General features: G+C 44.0%; 1 protein-coding gene across 1 annotated transcript in view; it reads right to left on the bottom strand.

The window, feature by feature from the left end:
• Window positions 1-17,102, bottom strand: part of SLC7A10 (solute carrier family 7 member 10) — a 122,045-nt gene that overhangs the window by 42,249 nt on the left and 62,694 nt on the right. Inside the window, exons 3-5 of the mRNA XM_033940099.1 lie at window positions 9,181-9,332; window positions 3,402-3,527; window positions 292-445 (exon numbers count right to left, since the gene is read on the bottom strand). Coding sequence (XP_033795990.1) covers window positions 292-445; window positions 3,402-3,527; window positions 9,181-9,332 — 432 coding nt within the window. The remainder of the gene's footprint in view (window positions 1-291; window positions 446-3,401; window positions 3,528-9,180; window positions 9,333-17,102) is intronic.

The following is a 17,102-nucleotide window of genomic DNA, read 5'->3' as shown; positions in this document are numbered from 1 at the left end:
ACTTCCTCGACAAGCTGCAACCGCGTCTGGAGGGCCTGGAGCATGTGCGGATGTGTTTGATGTCATCCTGACATGCTCTGCAGATGCGGCTGGAGCTCGACAGGGCTTTCCAAAACCCGGACAAACTGCCGGGTTTTGGAAAGTCCGTCCGGGAACCTGGACAGTCCTCTAAAAACAGGACATGTCTGGGTTTTCCCAGACGTCTGGTAACCCTACGTATATAGAATCCAGCCCACAGTGTTCATCTCACATGTACCAGAATGGTTGGACGCGGTGTACACAGATACTTGCCTGCGAGGGTCAACCAACTCCTCCGTTACATAATTGAGAAAATTCCAGCCACTGAAAGCAAATGACCCTTGAAGAAAGGCCAATGCTATCTGTCCCACAGAGGGGGTCATCCAAAAACTAAATGAATTGCTTGGCTTTAGCTCTTCATAATGTCCTGCAAACAAAAATTGTGGAATAGCATTTAATCTGCTGAAAGAAGTCAGAACTTCTTCAGTGCTAGAAATTTGTCCACATGAATCTCTATGTCAAAAATATCCATGACTTTTCTTCTTTCTTTCTAAAATTTCTAGACCGCTCATACCTAAGTGGTTAACAGTAAAACATTCCCTGTAGTTCAAGACAGCATACATGGATAACACCATCAATTACAGTACAATCACATACTAACATTACCCCCTTTAAGGTAACCAAAGGAAATTACAAGTTATCAATCTGTGCTAAATTATATCGTGACAATCACAGTCAAGAATTTAGAAAAAGGCCTCAACATATACAGTAATTTGGTCTTTAACATTTTCCTGAACTTTAGCCGGTCAGGACAGGTCCTCAGGATGCCAGGGAGTTAATTCCACAGTTTTACTCCCACTACAGACATCGTTGCTGTTCTAGATTTAACCTACTGGACAGTATTCTCCTTCATAGAGGTCAGTCTCATAGTACCTTCTGACCTCAAAGCCCTCCTCGGTTGGTACACCTCCCACAAAGTTTTAAAATTCACTGGCACAAATCCATACAGACTCTGATGTATTACTGATAACATCTTAAAGCCAAACCCTTTGAGCCCCTGGAAGCCAGTGCAGTGGTTTTAACACCGGAGTGATGTGTTCTCTGCGTGAGATACCCAAAATCAACCCCGCCGCAAGAAACTGTTCTACAAGGCAGACGGCAAGGTGGTTCAGCATTGTCAAACCTTGTGTCATTGTTGAAGGATGCAGTCTCTAATTGTCATATCCAGAGTTCACTGAAGATTTCCTCCAGGCATGACCCTGTGCCGTGACCTGTAACAGTGGCTTCCAAATCTGCTCTGGAGGACCTGACCAGGTGGTCAGGTTTCCAGAATACTCACATGCAAATCTGTCTAATAGATATTCTTGTGGGAATCCTTAAAACCTGACTGGCTGGGGGTTCCCAGGACAGGTTAGGGAGCCACTAACTTAAATGCTTTATAACTTCAGAAAATCAGTTCACAAATGGAAGATGGAAGGAAGGAAGTAATCAGTTTATTTTATGTTATTGTCTTTGAAGAGTTCTGCAGAAGAAGCCAGAATAACTCATTCTGAAAGGGATGTTTTCTTGCAGATCATTTTTGGAGGCCAGTTGACATGTGGAGGGTTATTTTCGTAAGAACCCCCAAGTCAGAATTGGAATGTCTGGCTCAAAACATCCAAAATAAAGGTCCATCTCCCAGCCATTTCTGAACAGGAAAAATGTTGGGATTTCATGTTCAAAAATATATGAGAAGGATATTTTTGTGCTGAAAACATCCAAAATAAACAGACATTTTCCAAAATGAAACATCCAAAATATGAACGCCAATAAAGGAGGCAGAAAAACATCTGCTATCATTTCTACAAAAATGATCATATCTGTAGAGCAAAAGGCAGCCTAGTGATCAGTGAAGTGGACTTTAAACAACTGCACAAATCTCATCTTAATTCCGTATGTTATTGTGACCTCTTCAGGAACAGATAAAAACCTCATCTACGTCTTTTTTTTTGCTTCCTCTGTATTTTTAACGTTGTAAAACCACCTTGAATACTGATAAGGTGGTATATCAAATTTTTAATAAACTTGATCACTACAATAGCCGCTTGCAGGTGTCTTATAAATTCAGGTACAATAGGCAGGGGCGGTCCGCCCCAGGCGCCGTCTTGGTGGTGGTGCTGGCACCTGTCCTCCTCTCTGCCCTCCCTGCTCCTTCCCCGCCCGACATCTTCCCTTCCCCCATACCTCTTTAACGTTCCTGGGGCAAGCAGCAACCTCAACCTGCTGCTCGTGCCAGTGTTGGCTCTTTCTCTGATGTCACTTCCTGGACCTGCACCTAGGAAGTGATGTCAGAGGAAGAGCTGATGCTGGTGCGAGCAGCAGGTTGTGGTTGCTGCTTGCGCTGGGAATGTTAAAGAGGTGTAGGGGAATGGAAGGGGTAAGGGGGTGGTGAAAGAGCAAATGTAGGTGGGGGGGTCAAAGAAGAGGGTGGGGGGAGGGGCACCACTGCCCTGGATGCCCTTCACCTTCGTTATGCCACTGACAATAGGTATTTGTGTTCACAGAGGGCTCATGTTTTGCACAGAAATAGAAGAGTTAAAGCGGGAGTTACTCCTGGGTCCCATTCTTCAAAGTCCACTGCTTGGCTATTCCTTACACTTGCTCACTGCTCTGTTAGGAATGGTCGTAATACATAAAGCCTTCAAAGATCCTGGTACCAACTATCACTTTTGCTTAACAGGGGTGGAAGGGGGTCAATAACCACTGAAAGATGGAGAGGTAATGCCTTCATCCCTCCAATGGTCCCTTTTTGCACCCTGAATGTGTTTGAAACGGGCCTAGATAAACACATCCTCCTTTTTTTTTTTTTGCCTTGTACGTTTCTTCCCAAGACGTCCTAATTTTGGGCCTGTCCTAGTCCTGCCCAAAACATGCCTCCAACATGCTCCCTTGCCATATGGATGAACAGCGGTGGAAAACATCGAAATTTTGCCTTTCAAAAATTGTGATTTTGGATGTTTTCAGCAGATGGACCTTTTTATGGTCAATTTGAGACATCTATCTACTTCGAAAATGAGCACCATAGTGAGGGGGGATGGGGGAGTGGGAGGGCTCTGTTTGGGGTTGGAATGTTTAGCCTTGTACTGAAGATTGCCAGTATAACTGTTTGCTTTGGGGGGGTGGAGGGGGGAGATTGTATCGTATGGGATATTGGTTGTATTGCTCAGTGTTGTATATGTTTATGGCAATTCTTAAATAAAAAATTTAATTAAAAGAAAAGAAGCATCATAGTTACTGAGCCTGTACTCTCTTCCCATGTTACTGGATCTGGGGAAGAGGGGCTATAAAAGGTTACAATAAAAGTTTCAAATTCCCCAAACATACTCTTTGTAAGCTAGTAATACCTTGGAAGATATGCATAAATCCCACAGCAATGATAAGAGCCAAAGCTAGAAGCTTTGCTGCTGTAAATATGTCCTGGATGCGAGTTGCCCATCGAACACTGGAGCAGTTCACCCACGTCAGAAGCACTGGATAAAACGGAGAATACATATACTACAGCAAATGGATAGATTTAAAGAAAATAATATACCTTGAAATAGAGAAAGTACAGATGGGTAATATAGGGACTCTTCTAGGTGCCAGAAAAACATATAGGGGTAGATAGTCAGCTGGCAGCAGTCAGCGTTTTTTGGGCTGACCCTAATATCCCTGGATATTCAAAGCCAGCCACGACCAGGCACTGGCATTGAATATCTGGAACTATGTGCCTGGCTCTCCCTTATCTGTTTATAGCACAATCTTCAGCGCTTGACCGCTTAAGCAAAACCAGATAAAGAGAGGATTCTGGTTTTTTTGCAGTCCAATTTGTCTGGTGAACTGAGGTGATTACGTACTGACTTTGGGCAGGATTCTTAAAACGTACCGTGCCCTTAACGATGGGTCGCTAAACCAGTACCAGCCGGTTTAGCGTGCAGGCATTTTTACTCGCCGGTTATCAGGACAGCTCACCGGGATCTTTTCCGAGCTTCCTTGCAGACTCCGACTCTGCCATGCAGATGTAGTACAACGAGGTCATTAATGTTAAAATGGTAGTCAAATGGGCTCCTTAATATTTAAACGAGCAGTCCGAGCGATTCTCTAGCATCGCCGGGTGATTCTATAACCTCGTTGTGCTACATTTGTGGGCAAAGTTTTCTGGCAGGGTCTGAGCTGTCGTAGCCTTACCTTCCGGTCACTTCTCGAGTGTTGATTGGCTCAGGCACTGACAAGAAAGTAAGGCTTGACAGCTCAGATCCCCCCACCTAGAAAATTTTAAAAATAAGACCCCCCATTCTTCCCTCCCTTTCACCAATCCCCCCAGGGATGCCCTCCGCCACTGACACTCCCTGCACCTTTAAATTGAAGGCTGGCAGGAGGGATGCACATTCCTTGTTCCCTCCCCTAATCCCCATACCTTTAAGATGAAGGCTGGCAGAGGGATGCCTACTCTCTCTGGCCAGCAGGCCCAACCTCTTCAAAATGGAGGGCCTTCCCCTACCCGGTGCATCTTGGGCCAGGCACCTAAGGCCCCTCCTATGGTGCATGTGCACAAGTTTCATGGTAAATACAGCTCTTGTGTAAATAAGTCGGGCAAACCCTGATTATCAAAGCTGACATTTTGCGAGTATTCAAACAGCTTTTATGTTCTGTCAGTCTAACTGTTAAGTTCGAGATGTCTGACCTATATATAAAAGTTCACAAGGACATTGAATCGCATAAATAACATTAGACGAATGAGAGTTGGAATTATGTTTTAACTTATAACTTTTACCATCTGTGGGGTTAATAAATCTAAAGATAGTGGCCATAATACTGCAATTAGAACAGTGTCCGCAAGGACTATGACCCTGTACTTTCTTCCACATTATCAAACACTTCTTTCGATGTATGGCATAACCAATCTCCTAAACTTCTGTTCCTTGACTAGGAAAAAATAAATTTCTTATTTGCAAAACATGGAAGAGGTAAATGTTTTTTATATTTTTTAATAACTTTTATGTGACGCTTGAATCTGGTTAATTACACAAGGAATCATTTCTTTCTCTTCTTGAGGCTGTCTGCATTCTAGAAGAGCCTCCCTAGAATTGTTTAAGGCACATTTCTTCGCTTTTTTAACCAAAAAGCGTGGATAATCTTGAGATGTGAGTCTATGCTCCAAAATCTTAGCTTCATGAAAAATTTTTTATTTGGAATTGCATATCTGACGATATCTCAGAAATTGTGCAAAAGGGATACTTGTTTTCAAATGAGTGGGGTGCATGCTGCCAAATTTCAACAGTATTTTTACAGTAAATGTTAGTTATTAATTTTCCATCCATCCACTGAATCGAGACATCCAAGAAGCTGATTTGGGTCATACTATATGGCATGGTAAATTTAATAGAGGTATGACACTGGTTAATAACTTTTTCAAATTCTAGAAGTTGTTGTATAGTGCCACCCCAAATCAAAAATATATCATCAATAAACCGCCACCATCTTAGTACATATTGAAATTCAGGCAGTTTATAAATAAAAACTAATTCCATCGCTAAGAAGAGGCTATTATGGCAAAAAGAACAATGGTTTAATCGTTTAAAAACTTTGGACCCTTTAGGTTTAAATACCACACATGAATGGCAACGGTTCTATTAAATTGATAACATTTCTAACATGTAGTTTTTATCAGTAATTGCGCTACGAATAGAAGTCTGTTGTTACCATGTTTTCAATATAACTTGATGGACGTATCGTGCTCTCATGATTCAAATGTTTTTGGCCATATTTATTTTTTATTTTTATTTCTTATTTTTATTTTTTGGTCTTTTGACATTCCTACTATGGAAAATGTCTAAGGTTTTTCATAAAGACTACAGGGATTTTTTTTCCTTCTGACAGGCTGGTGCCCAGCATATCACGCATCACGGTTTGTGATGATGTCATGAAGGCCAGCTCTCTTCTTTTTTAGAATGAGCTGGGCGCGTCTCTCAGTCCCGCGGCCATTTTGAGGATCACCATTCCTGCTTGCTTACTACGTGGAAGTGTTGGGAGAGAATAATACTAAGCAAATTTCACAGATTTTTTCCCCTGAAGTAGCCCTGATAAGGTGAAACAGAAGTGCTTTCTGTCGGGTACAAGTATAAGCATTTGTGATATTTTGGATGAAAAAATTACCTGCTCTGAAAGAAGTGTTCTCCAAGATAAGTTTTGCCAAAACCTTCACATCTCTTAATATGAATTTGAAATAATTTTTTTGCCCCTAGCTAGTCATTGCAATTAGTTTTACACAGAATTAACTTTATGTTCACACAAGAATGATATATTTGACAGAAAATGAATTTTTGAAGTTATTTATGAAATGAAAGATTGATTGAGAATATATATGTATGGAGTTTTTTTCAGACCAGTGGTGGCTTAGGGTACTGTGCAGTCCCAGATACCTGTGGATGAGGCCTGTTTTTCACCATTTTTCTTATATTTATTAATTTTTCTGTCTCTCCTGTTTTTAATTCTGTTTTTGGTGTGAATGTGGTTTCTCTCAATCTCATGCGCCATCTTTTTACTGCTTCTCTCTACAGATTTATATCTTTCCTTCATCCAGGTTTAACAACTCCCCTCCATCCATGTCATGTATCTCTCTCCTTCCAAATCAAGCAACTCCACTCTCATCCATTCCTGCCCTTTCCCAGCATCTGCTCTCAGTTTTTCCTTCCACCTCCCCAATCTCCCCTTCCACAGCCCAATGTTCAGGATTTCCCTTTCCACTACCTCCTATACCCAGTATCTCCCTCCCCACCAATATTCCCGTTTCCTTCCCCCATGTTCAGCAAGCATCTCACCCAGCCTTTCTTTCTACAACAACCCTATCCTCTCACACACCTTTTTACTGCTGCCGCCAGCCTCTGGCTAGATGCAAAAAGAAAATGGCAGTTTGGTACCTCAGAGCCTGAACACAAGCTTAGCTTATTTCAGTCTCATCCCCTCTGACATGATGCTAGAGAGGGAGGGATTGAAAGATGCAAAGAATGCATATAGGCTCCAAGTTATTTTCTTTCTGCTGGCTCTCATGGGGGGGGGGGGGAAGGGTCTTCTGCTTGACAATATAGGCAGAGGAGTCAGGCCCTAGTTTTTTGCTGAGCTCACACAGTGGTAGTTATGCCCCTGGGTAAAGCCAGAACTGGATCAATCCACACAGCATAAATGAGGCCACTTGTCAATCCTCGGTGGGGTAGCTGCATGGACAGGTGGAGGGGCATAATAAAAAAAAAAGCCTAAGTCCCTTTTTGGCCTAAGGCTTTAAGCGCCCAGAGTAGGCAGCAGGGAAATGTCCATTCTCAAAAAAAATCATCCAGAATGTGTTGTTGGGTTTTTTTGTTTTTTTTTTAAAAGAATGGCCTACCTGCATGTTCAGGCATTTAATTGTCCAGACTGCCACCACATATACCTTTAAGCCCTATTCTAAAAAAAAAAAAAAAATTGCCCAAGTCTCAAATGCCCACAACAAGTCCTTTTAGGCATGGGAGGGACCAGTCATTCGCCTAAAAGCATGATTCTCTGACCGCCATGTCATAAGTGCCAGTTAGAGACTCATGGAACCGTCCCCCCCCTGGCAACAATCGCGGGAGGAGAGATGCCCAATCTCTCCTGCCAGAACCTGCCGCGACCCCCCCCAAATGATCAGAGGCAGAAGAGATGCCCAATTTCTCCTGCCAGAATCTGCTGCAAACCCCCCCAAAATGATTGCCAGCAGGAGAGATGCCCAATCTCTCCTGCCTGGCACCCACTGCAACTCTCCAAATGATCATGGCAGGAGAGAAGCACAGTCCCTCCTGCCCAGCACGACCCCTAATAGTTCTATAACAGGAGAGATACACGATCTCTCCTGCCGGACACCCCCCCCCGAATGATCACGGCAGGAGGAATGCCCGAACCCCCCAAGACCTTCCTACCCCCACCTGGACTCCCCTAACCACACCAGGACCCCCTAACCTTTTTTAGATGGCCGGCCGGATGGTTCTTTTCTGCGTATGGCTGGCAGGCCCGCATTCACTGGAATGGCAGGCCTACCCCTTCCCGGTGCCTAAGGCCCTGAAGGAGGGGCCTTAGGCACCTGGGCCAACCGGACTCTTAGATCCATCACCCAGTGCATTCTGGGATGCGATGGGAGTGGCTTAAGATTCCGATTGGCCAGATCCCCTAGGTCTAGGGGCCATAAGCATCTGGGCCAATCAAGGCCTTAGGCCCCTCCATCCATCTAAAAATGGTTAGGGGGTCTGGGTGGGGTTAGGGAGGTCCTGGTGGCCTTGGGGGGGGTCCATGTGGGCTATCTTGGGGGACTGGGCATCCCTCCTGCCACGTTCATTTAGGGGGGTATCCGGCAGGAGAGATTGGGTATCTCTCCTGCTGGAGAACTATCAGGGGTCATGGTGGGTGTTGGGCAGGAGAGCATTTCTCCTTCCAGTCATCATTTGAGGGGGGTCATGGAAGGTTCCAGCAGGAAAGATTGGTCATCTCTCCTGCTGGCGATCATTGGGGGGGGGGGGGGGGTCATGGTTGGTGCCAGGCAGGAAGGATTGGGCATCCTTCCTGCCGTGATCGTTATGGGGGCAGGAGGACAGGTTGCCTGGGCCGCTGAGCTGATCGCGGCAGCTGCGATCAGGTCAGCGGCCCAATCACGAACTTATACCTGTTTTGACTTGGTCTGTCAAAATGTATAAGTTCCATACAGGCAACCTCATCAAACTTTCGATTATGGCTGCAGGACAACTAAGCCTAGGTCGGCCCACATCCCATCCACCTCCCGCCCTAACCACTCCTCGAAAAACCGACCCTTTTCACTCTGGGCACCCAGCGGCAGTGAAAAGGCCTGAGCTGCTTTTGCATACATCTAAAACCCGTTTCAACTATTGGTACTTGGGCGACCTGTCTTTTCGATCATCCAAGTGCAGTTTTAGGCAGGTTTTTAGACGTATTTTCATTTTGATTGTGCACCTCATGTAGTACAACTGAATACAGTAACAGTAACCAGTGACATCGCACATTCTGTGCTCCCCGACCCACGAGATCTAGATTGCTTTGGCATTTGTGGGCAATAGTAGACGGGAATAACGATACGTTGGCTACAGCAGCTTTTTTCACCCATGCACTTTTAAAGCCACTTACATAAGCACATCATGGCAAGAACCCGTGTGGCATCGTAGGGAGGAATACAATTAGGGAACACTGGTTGCAGAATATAGTTTGAGAATGTCAAGGCAATGACAGCCAGGCTGGTAGGATACATGATAAGCACAGCGCTCCATAGCAGCAAAAATCTGGAAGCAGATTAAGAAAGAATTAGTTCTTCAAATGGTAGCAGTAGCCTGTACAACATTTTCACAGTAACGTGGCAAGGCATTTTCCAAAGGATGTCTGAGTCAGAATACGGATGCCCACGAGAGAACATTTCAAAACGGACATCCATCTCACATGTAATTTCGAACAGGAAATGTGTAGAGATTTCTTGTTCAAAAATGCACGAGATGTTGCCCGTGTGCTGGAGAAGTCCAACATGAACAGCCATTTTACAAACTGGAAACATTCAAATTATGAACCGAGGAGGTGGGGGACACAAGGGTAACAGCAGTCTTTGAAAATTGTGACACAGACGTCCACGCAGAACAGGAGGACAGCCTAGAGCATTGTACGGCAAACTGTGTGCCACCGGATGTGTCCCGAGATGCCGGCGAGGAGGAGAGATGCTAGCACCGGCCGACTGCTTACAGGACGTGCCTCTTGTGGCGAGAAGCACATCCTGTAGTCAGTCAGCCGGCGCGTCCCCTCCTTGATGGCGCCTTTGCTCCTTCTCCCCACCTTCTGTATCACCCCCTCGCCAGAGGTAACAGGAGGCTCAGGGCTGTGGCTGCGCGTATGCGCAGACATCGATGTGATGACGCCATGCCTGCGCGTGATGTCATCACGTCGACGTCTGCGCGTTTCTGGGTGCCCTCCAGCCGCAGCCCCCGAGATTAGTGTGCCAGCATCTTTAAAAGTTTGCAACACACTGGCCTAGAAGTTAGTGCAGTGGACTGTAAACCAGAGGACCCACGTTCAAATCTCATTTACATTTTATTTTTTGTAATTGCGAGCCCTCCAGGAACAGAAAAATATCTACTTTACCTGAATGTACACCACTTCAGGAGCTTTCAGACTTGCAGATGGATTATATATTTAAGTACAGTAGGTATTTTTCTGTTTCTGGAGCTGTGGCATAGTAGGGGGAGGGGGTGGTCCACCCCGGGCACTGTCTTAATAAAGGCGCCAATACCCATCCTCCTCTCCACCCTCCCTGCTTCTTCCCCGCCCCCCTCCCCATGCGCCCCTTCCTTTTTCCTATACTTTTTTAACATTCCCTGTGCGAGCAGCAACCCCAACCTGCAGCTCGCGCCAGCGTCGGCTCTTCCTCTGATGTCACTTCCTGGACACACGACAAGGAAGTGACATCAGAGGAAGAACCGACGCTGGCGCCAGCAGCAGGTTGGAGTTGCTGCTCGTGCCGGGAATGTTAAAGAGGTACCGGGGAAGGGTAGGGGCGGGCGTAAGCGTGAGAGGAGGGGGTGGGGAAGAAGCGGATGGGGGTGGGGCGGCGAGAGGGGCACCAAGCACCTCTCACGCTTGCTACACCACTGTACTGGAGGCCACACAGCTTTAATAAATTAAAAAGAGTTCAAGTGGAATTTGACCCTGGACCCTTTGGTTTACTACAGGACATTAACTACTAAGCTACTCCTCAGATCTGCATGATGCTTTGTTCAGAGCACTAAAGAAATAATAAATAGTAGAGTAATACCTGAAGCTGTCATAGAGGCTGGTAGGTACTCCTTTCCAGTTTCACTTTCAGGGGGTGGGGGAGGGGAACAGTAACCACTGGGGGATTATAGAGGTGTCATGCCTTAATCTTTCCAGTTAGGGTTACCAGACGTCCAGATTTCCCCAGACATGTCCTGGGTTGCTCCTCGCCTCTAAACTTTGTGATGTATAACTGCTGCACAACACAGGCAGCAATAAATCACAAGGCCGGGAGTCAATGAGGATCAGTGCTCTGTGTGTGCCAGAGGGACTGAATGACTTCAGCAGCTATGGCATACAAAAAGAAAGAACACAAGGTAGGCTGTCCAGTTGAACAACTGTACATCAAAATGTAGTGATATTGCCAATTGGGCCAATCAAAAATACTAGAAACATGATGGCAGATGAAGGCCATATGGCCCATCAAGTCTGCTCATCTGCAGCATCCACTATTTCCTCTTTTCCCGAAGAGACCCCACATGCCTGTCCTACACTTTCTTGAATTCAGACATAGTCTTCATCTCCACCACCTCTACCAGATATTGAGATGTTTGCATCTGTCCCCGTATGCCTTAGGACATAAACCATTGACCATATTAATATCCTTCCTCTGAACCAACTCCATCCTACTTATATCTTTACGAAGGTGCGATCTCCAGAATTGTACACAAAATTCTAAATGAGTTCTCACCATATACAGGGGCATCAATACCTCCTTTTTCCTACTGGCTATTCCTCTCCCTATATACCTAAGCATCCTTCTAGCTTTCATGTAAATGGAATATGCAATTTATAGCTGGTGTGTCAAACTAAAATAACTGGTCATTGAAATCATTGACCCCCCCCTTCCACCCAGTATTGGAGTTTAATCATATAGGTAAATGGAGTATAAGCTTATCTGACATGTGTTTAATAGGAGTGGATTGTACACCAGTAACTGGTTCATAACAGTAGATTACATGACAAGGTCATCAAGAAATCCACAGCCCATCACCCGATGAAATTCATTAATCAAGTGTGGGATTTTTTAAATTGCAATCCTATTATCTGGGACAATCACAAAGAAAATGATAGGATTGGCCATGGAATGGGTCTTAGACTAAGGGCTCTAGACAATTTTAAGGTTGATACGAGCTTTGCCCAGTGAGCTGCTGGAGGGCACTGATGAGACATTATGCTATGTCTGCCAAGAGATCTGGGTAATCCCACCCCCACCCCCCTAATGAACTGGATTTTCCTCATGACTGGAAAAGAGATTACTGGAAATGAGGATGCTCATCCCAGCAGCTGGAATTCTGCTTACGGTAGCTCTTCTGTAGAACCTGAATACAGAGATTTGTGAGAACTAAAGTTGCAATTGGAGTTAATCTGATTGCGAGTACCTTTTTTCTAACATGAATTACCTGGGGCTAGAGCTTAAGACACGAGGAGCTGCTGTGTGTTATTTCTCTTACTCTTGGAGAGTTGGCAGGTAAGTTGAATGCTTATGGTAACAAGATCCTGTTATCCGTGAGTTGTTAGTCCTATATTTAAACAAAGTTAAACTTGGAACCTGCAAGGAGGGGAGTCTCAGTACTGCCAGCCTGAGAACTTAACAAGAGAAAAGAAAGTCCTGGTTCACAATTCTGCAATATGGGATCATGAGCTTGAAAAACAAACACAGAAATTTCAAAAATTTCAGGTTAAGAGCTTTCTTGCTCATCACATGTTTCCTTAAGATGTTTCAGTTCAGAGAGATAGGGTTGGGTATTGACTCATCCTCTTTTTTTGTTGTTCTTGTAAGATATCAAAGGGTGTAACTTAGACGTCAACCTTTGGGACTTTTGAAAACTCCAAGAAACCCTGTGTAAGCCATTGACTGGATAAGAGAAATCAAATGAGATCTGTGCTTTTTCTGAACTGATTTATAATATACTGTAGATTAGAAATGACACCTTACTGTATGGGAGAGGAGAACACTAACCCCCATTTACAAAACCAAAAGCAGTTCTTAGCGCCAGCCACGGTGGTAATAGCTCCAATGCTCATAGGAATTCTATGAGAGTCAGAGCTGTTACCGCTACGGCCGGTGCTAAAATCCGCACTACGGTTTTGTAAAAGTGTGTGTGTGTGTTGGGGGGGGGGGGGGGGTGGTAAATGAGAGGACGTAGCTAGTCAAAGTCACCCAGTCTTCCTTTTTGGAAAGAAGCTCCCTCATTTTGAACTATAACCATAACATTTCACATCTTTTTGCTCATAAGCTCTATTACATCGATACATTTTCTCTACATGATTTCTTTCCTCAAATTTCTTTTTAAAGGCTTTCAAACCTTGGCAGGCTTCGTTCATGTCCACCAGTCTTGTGTGCAGGCAGAGTAAAGACCCGATCCCTATAGTGTCTAATTTTTTTTTTTCTTGCAAATTTGTGCCTCACTTCTCAGCATACTAAAATTTATTAGAAAGAAAACACCCTGATGAAAATGGAAACCAAGGAGTGGAGGTGGGCAAAAACTGAGGTGAAATAACTTGCCCACATACAAATAATTAATGATTGATGACACGTCTTGTTTCAACACAATGCCTGCATCAGGGGTCGTTGCCTGTATATGAAGCAGATATTTGTATCGCACCCACAGTGCTCAAATATCACATGACACATGGAAAATACCGGTATGTCAATGCTTACAGAGAAGCTTCACTGTTCTTATGGGGAATGCGTTGCCCTGTCCCCAGGCCCTCCCAGTTCCATGCAGCCCTGCCCTGTTCCACCCAAGTCATGCCCTGTTCCAACCCCCTCAGCCTGTTCTCATCCTTGCATGCACGGTTGCCCTCCTGACACGGTCCTGAGGTGGAAGCTTTTCAAAACCCAGACGAAGCGCCGAGTTTTGAAAAGCTGTCCAGACATGTCCTCTAAAAACAGGACATGTCCAGGTAAATCTGGACGTCTAGTAACCTTCGTGTTGCCAGCAATGTAAAGGAAGTCCTGGAAGGCAGAGCATGAAGGAGTAAGTCAGCTGGCCTGTTCCTTCTGAGGCTTTCTCCTTTGTGCCTTGCCTTCCAGAGCTTCCTTTCCACTGCTGGCAACATGTTTCCCATAAAACAAGGCTTCTGTGTAAGCAATGAAATCCTTTTCATGTGTCATGTGAAATTTGGGCACCTTGAGTACGGTACAGAATCTGCTTCACATATAGGCAGTGACCTCAGACACAGGCCTTACTTGCTGTTAGTTATAGCTCTTAAGTTCATTGGTTCTCTCTATGCATGTGATGTGTCTCCCTGCTCACACTCAGCGGACTTGTCTAGTTCTTCCTCATTCCACTGTCACTTGGCTTTCTTATTTTGGCCATAGTTTTTAGCTTCATGCCTGCTGGGTAAGTAGCAAGCTCCTTCTTTTGTGAAACAGATCTCCATTTTGCCTTAAGTCTGGCAATTAGCTTTGCTCCTTGCCCCTTTTTTTAACCCTCTTAAGTCTGTATTGCCTTTCATACATTTGTCAGCATTTCTACAGTAAAATAGCTGATTTCAAAGCCCCTCTAAACTGAAGATACTGGTTTTACTCTCTGCCATAAAAGGAAGCTTTTCAGCTTCTTCCTAAATGCTAGCAAATTCAACACACACATCAAAGGGCAGTTTTATTCCATTACATAGTAACCACCATCCACTGAGTTTTCTCAATTACTATTTTTGAAGAAGTTTCCAACAAGCAACCTTGGCTAGAATGAAAAGAAGAGAGAATAAAAAAAGGCCATTAAGGGTATACCAATGAACTGTCCTGCTGTTCAGCTGGTGGTAGCATTTTTTTTTTTGTTTTTTTTTAAACTGTCACTGGCTAAATTAGCTGAAGAACAGTCATGCTGTCACTAGAGGTCACAACAGCCATTTTTGAGAACCAGTCGCTAAGAGCCCTATCTGGACCATCAGGGACTTCAAGTTGACCCAGAGGGCTTTTCCTGAGTGGTAGTGAGGTTGGAAGGGGGAGCTCCAGCCTTGCTTCTCTTGCCCGCTTATATCACTTTGAATATCAGATGCTGGGTAGATAAAATTTAAACTGAAAAAAAACCTAAAATCTTGGATTTTACTCACTGTAATACAGGTAGGCAGTGCAAATGTACCAATAGTGGATGGGCACTCTCTTTTTAAATATTTTCTTTCACAATATAAGGATTCTTTCAGTGCTCCTGCATTCAGGACCATACCAACTTATTGTAGAGAAGAGGTGTATACCATTTGCTGCAGCATCCCCTGTTGGGGTGGCTACAATGGCCCTGCCTACCCTTATATAAGCCAGAGACCCCATCCCCCCATAGGATTTGTGTGTTAAATTTTTGTGGAATAGATTTGTGTGTTTAAGGCACAGCCTAAAATCTCCCTTATGCTTGGAGTTTGTGTCCAGTGTGAAGTGAATGTAAAAGACAGAGGTTTACAGCCTGCTAGCAAATTAACGAGTGAAGAGCAATCTGATGATCCCTCAAAGCCAAAGGAACAATGGCAAAGAAGCCCCAGCCAGGAGCTGGACTACTGGAGGAGGTATTTATTAAATTTTGCATGGAAGAGGGTTCCAGAAATGAGAGACTGTGGAGTATTTGTCCAGAAGGGAAAGGGATCACCCAATAACCAGGAAACCCCCTGTATTCCAGAGAGACAGAAGTTTATGCAGAAGGGAAATTCTTACCTTTTGAAGAGACTATTAATGTAGACAGAAAGGAATAGGTTTGCCCAGAAACCAGGAAACGTTTAGTTCCCCATCTGTCTTCAGTAAAGTAAGTTGGAGCACCCATATCTGTCTCTGAGTAGTTATCCAAAGTGATCTCTTTGCCTTGATCTTGAAGGGAAAAACCTTTCCCTCAGAGAGAACCTCATCCTTTGGATGAGTGTGCATGCATTCAGCGAAGAGGAGAGAAAACTGGGAGAAAATAAATGCTCTGTGGGGGTCCTAGGGTAGCGATCTTTACTCCCAGTCCTCAAGGGCTGCCAATAAGTCAGGTTTTCAGAATATTGCTAATGAATATGCATGAGAGAAATTCGCCTACAGTGAAATTCATAGGCATATACATTTTTTCCTCATGCATATTCATTAGAGATATACATAATAAATTTAAGCTGCTGGCAGTCCTTCAAGACTGGGAGTGAAGACCAAGGCCCTAGGATATGAACCCATCAATGGGCCATTTCAAAACTCTCAGAACAGACATTATATATATATATATATAAAATGGGTCACTATATACTGTCCTGCATGACAGTTTTTCCAAGTTGTGTTATATACAAAGCCTTAGAAAAATCCAGTTATTACAATGGCCTGCAATACTGAATGAAAAAACAACCACTACGAAACTGGCAATGTTGTTTTACCATCCTAATTTAAAAATAAATTTGCTGCACATTGCTTGCTTTAATATGAGAAATAAAGGAATCTTCAGAATGTATGATCCTTATATTTCAATGTGGAGTCTCAATAGTATTGCAATTGTGATAGTCGAAAGTGCTGAAAGTCTATAACAAGAGTCTCTGTCATACAGTCTTTGTTCTTAAAATGACTATTGATATGACCCAACATGGGCCGTGTTTTGGTTCCGAAGAGCCTTCCTCAGCGGTCGTATAGTCAACAAACTAAAATCCGTTGGATCATTGAAAGGGTTTCCAGATAAAACTGGAAAATGTAAATATCTTTTGGTCATATTTACCAGAGAACGACCTAAAGAGATTTACATTTTCCAGTTTTATCTGGAAACCCTTTCAATGATCCAATGGATTTTGGTTTGTTGACTATACGACCCCTGAAGAAGGATCTTTGGAACCAAAACATGGCCCGTGTTGGGTCATATCAATAGTCATTCTAAGAACAAAGACTTTGTGACAGAGACTCTTGTTATAGACTTTCAGCACTCTCGACTACCACAATTGGAATACTATTGAGACTCCACTTTTTGTTGTTCCTATTTGCAGTTCCTGTGGAGACCTTTATTTTCTTTTGTTTGTGTTCATTCCTTATATTTCAAAGCAAATATCCAGTTAATAGAGGCAGTTATCTGGGTATTTTCTCTAGCCAGCACACAATTTCAGCAGCACTATGGGAGAATATTTAACAGTACTGCTGAAAATTCTTCCAGACCACCTAGGTAATGTCCTTATAGTGCTGGAATGGAGCATGGGCATTCCAGAAATTATGTGGATAGTGGGGATTTACAACCCGCTCTCTGTATGGTTATCAAGATAAATTTAGGTGAGGTGCAAGGCTATCCTAAACTCATCCTGATTTAGCTGGATAGTGGACTGAT

The sequence above is a fragment of the Geotrypetes seraphini genome, chromosome 4 (assembly GCF_902459505.1).
Source record: "Geotrypetes seraphini chromosome 4, aGeoSer1.1, whole genome shotgun sequence".
Classification (NCBI taxonomy): domain Eukaryota; kingdom Metazoa; phylum Chordata; class Amphibia; order Gymnophiona; family Dermophiidae; genus Geotrypetes; species Geotrypetes seraphini.
The sequence above is the reverse complement of the archived record's forward strand: the minus strand, read 5'-3'. Positions and strand labels throughout refer to the sequence as shown.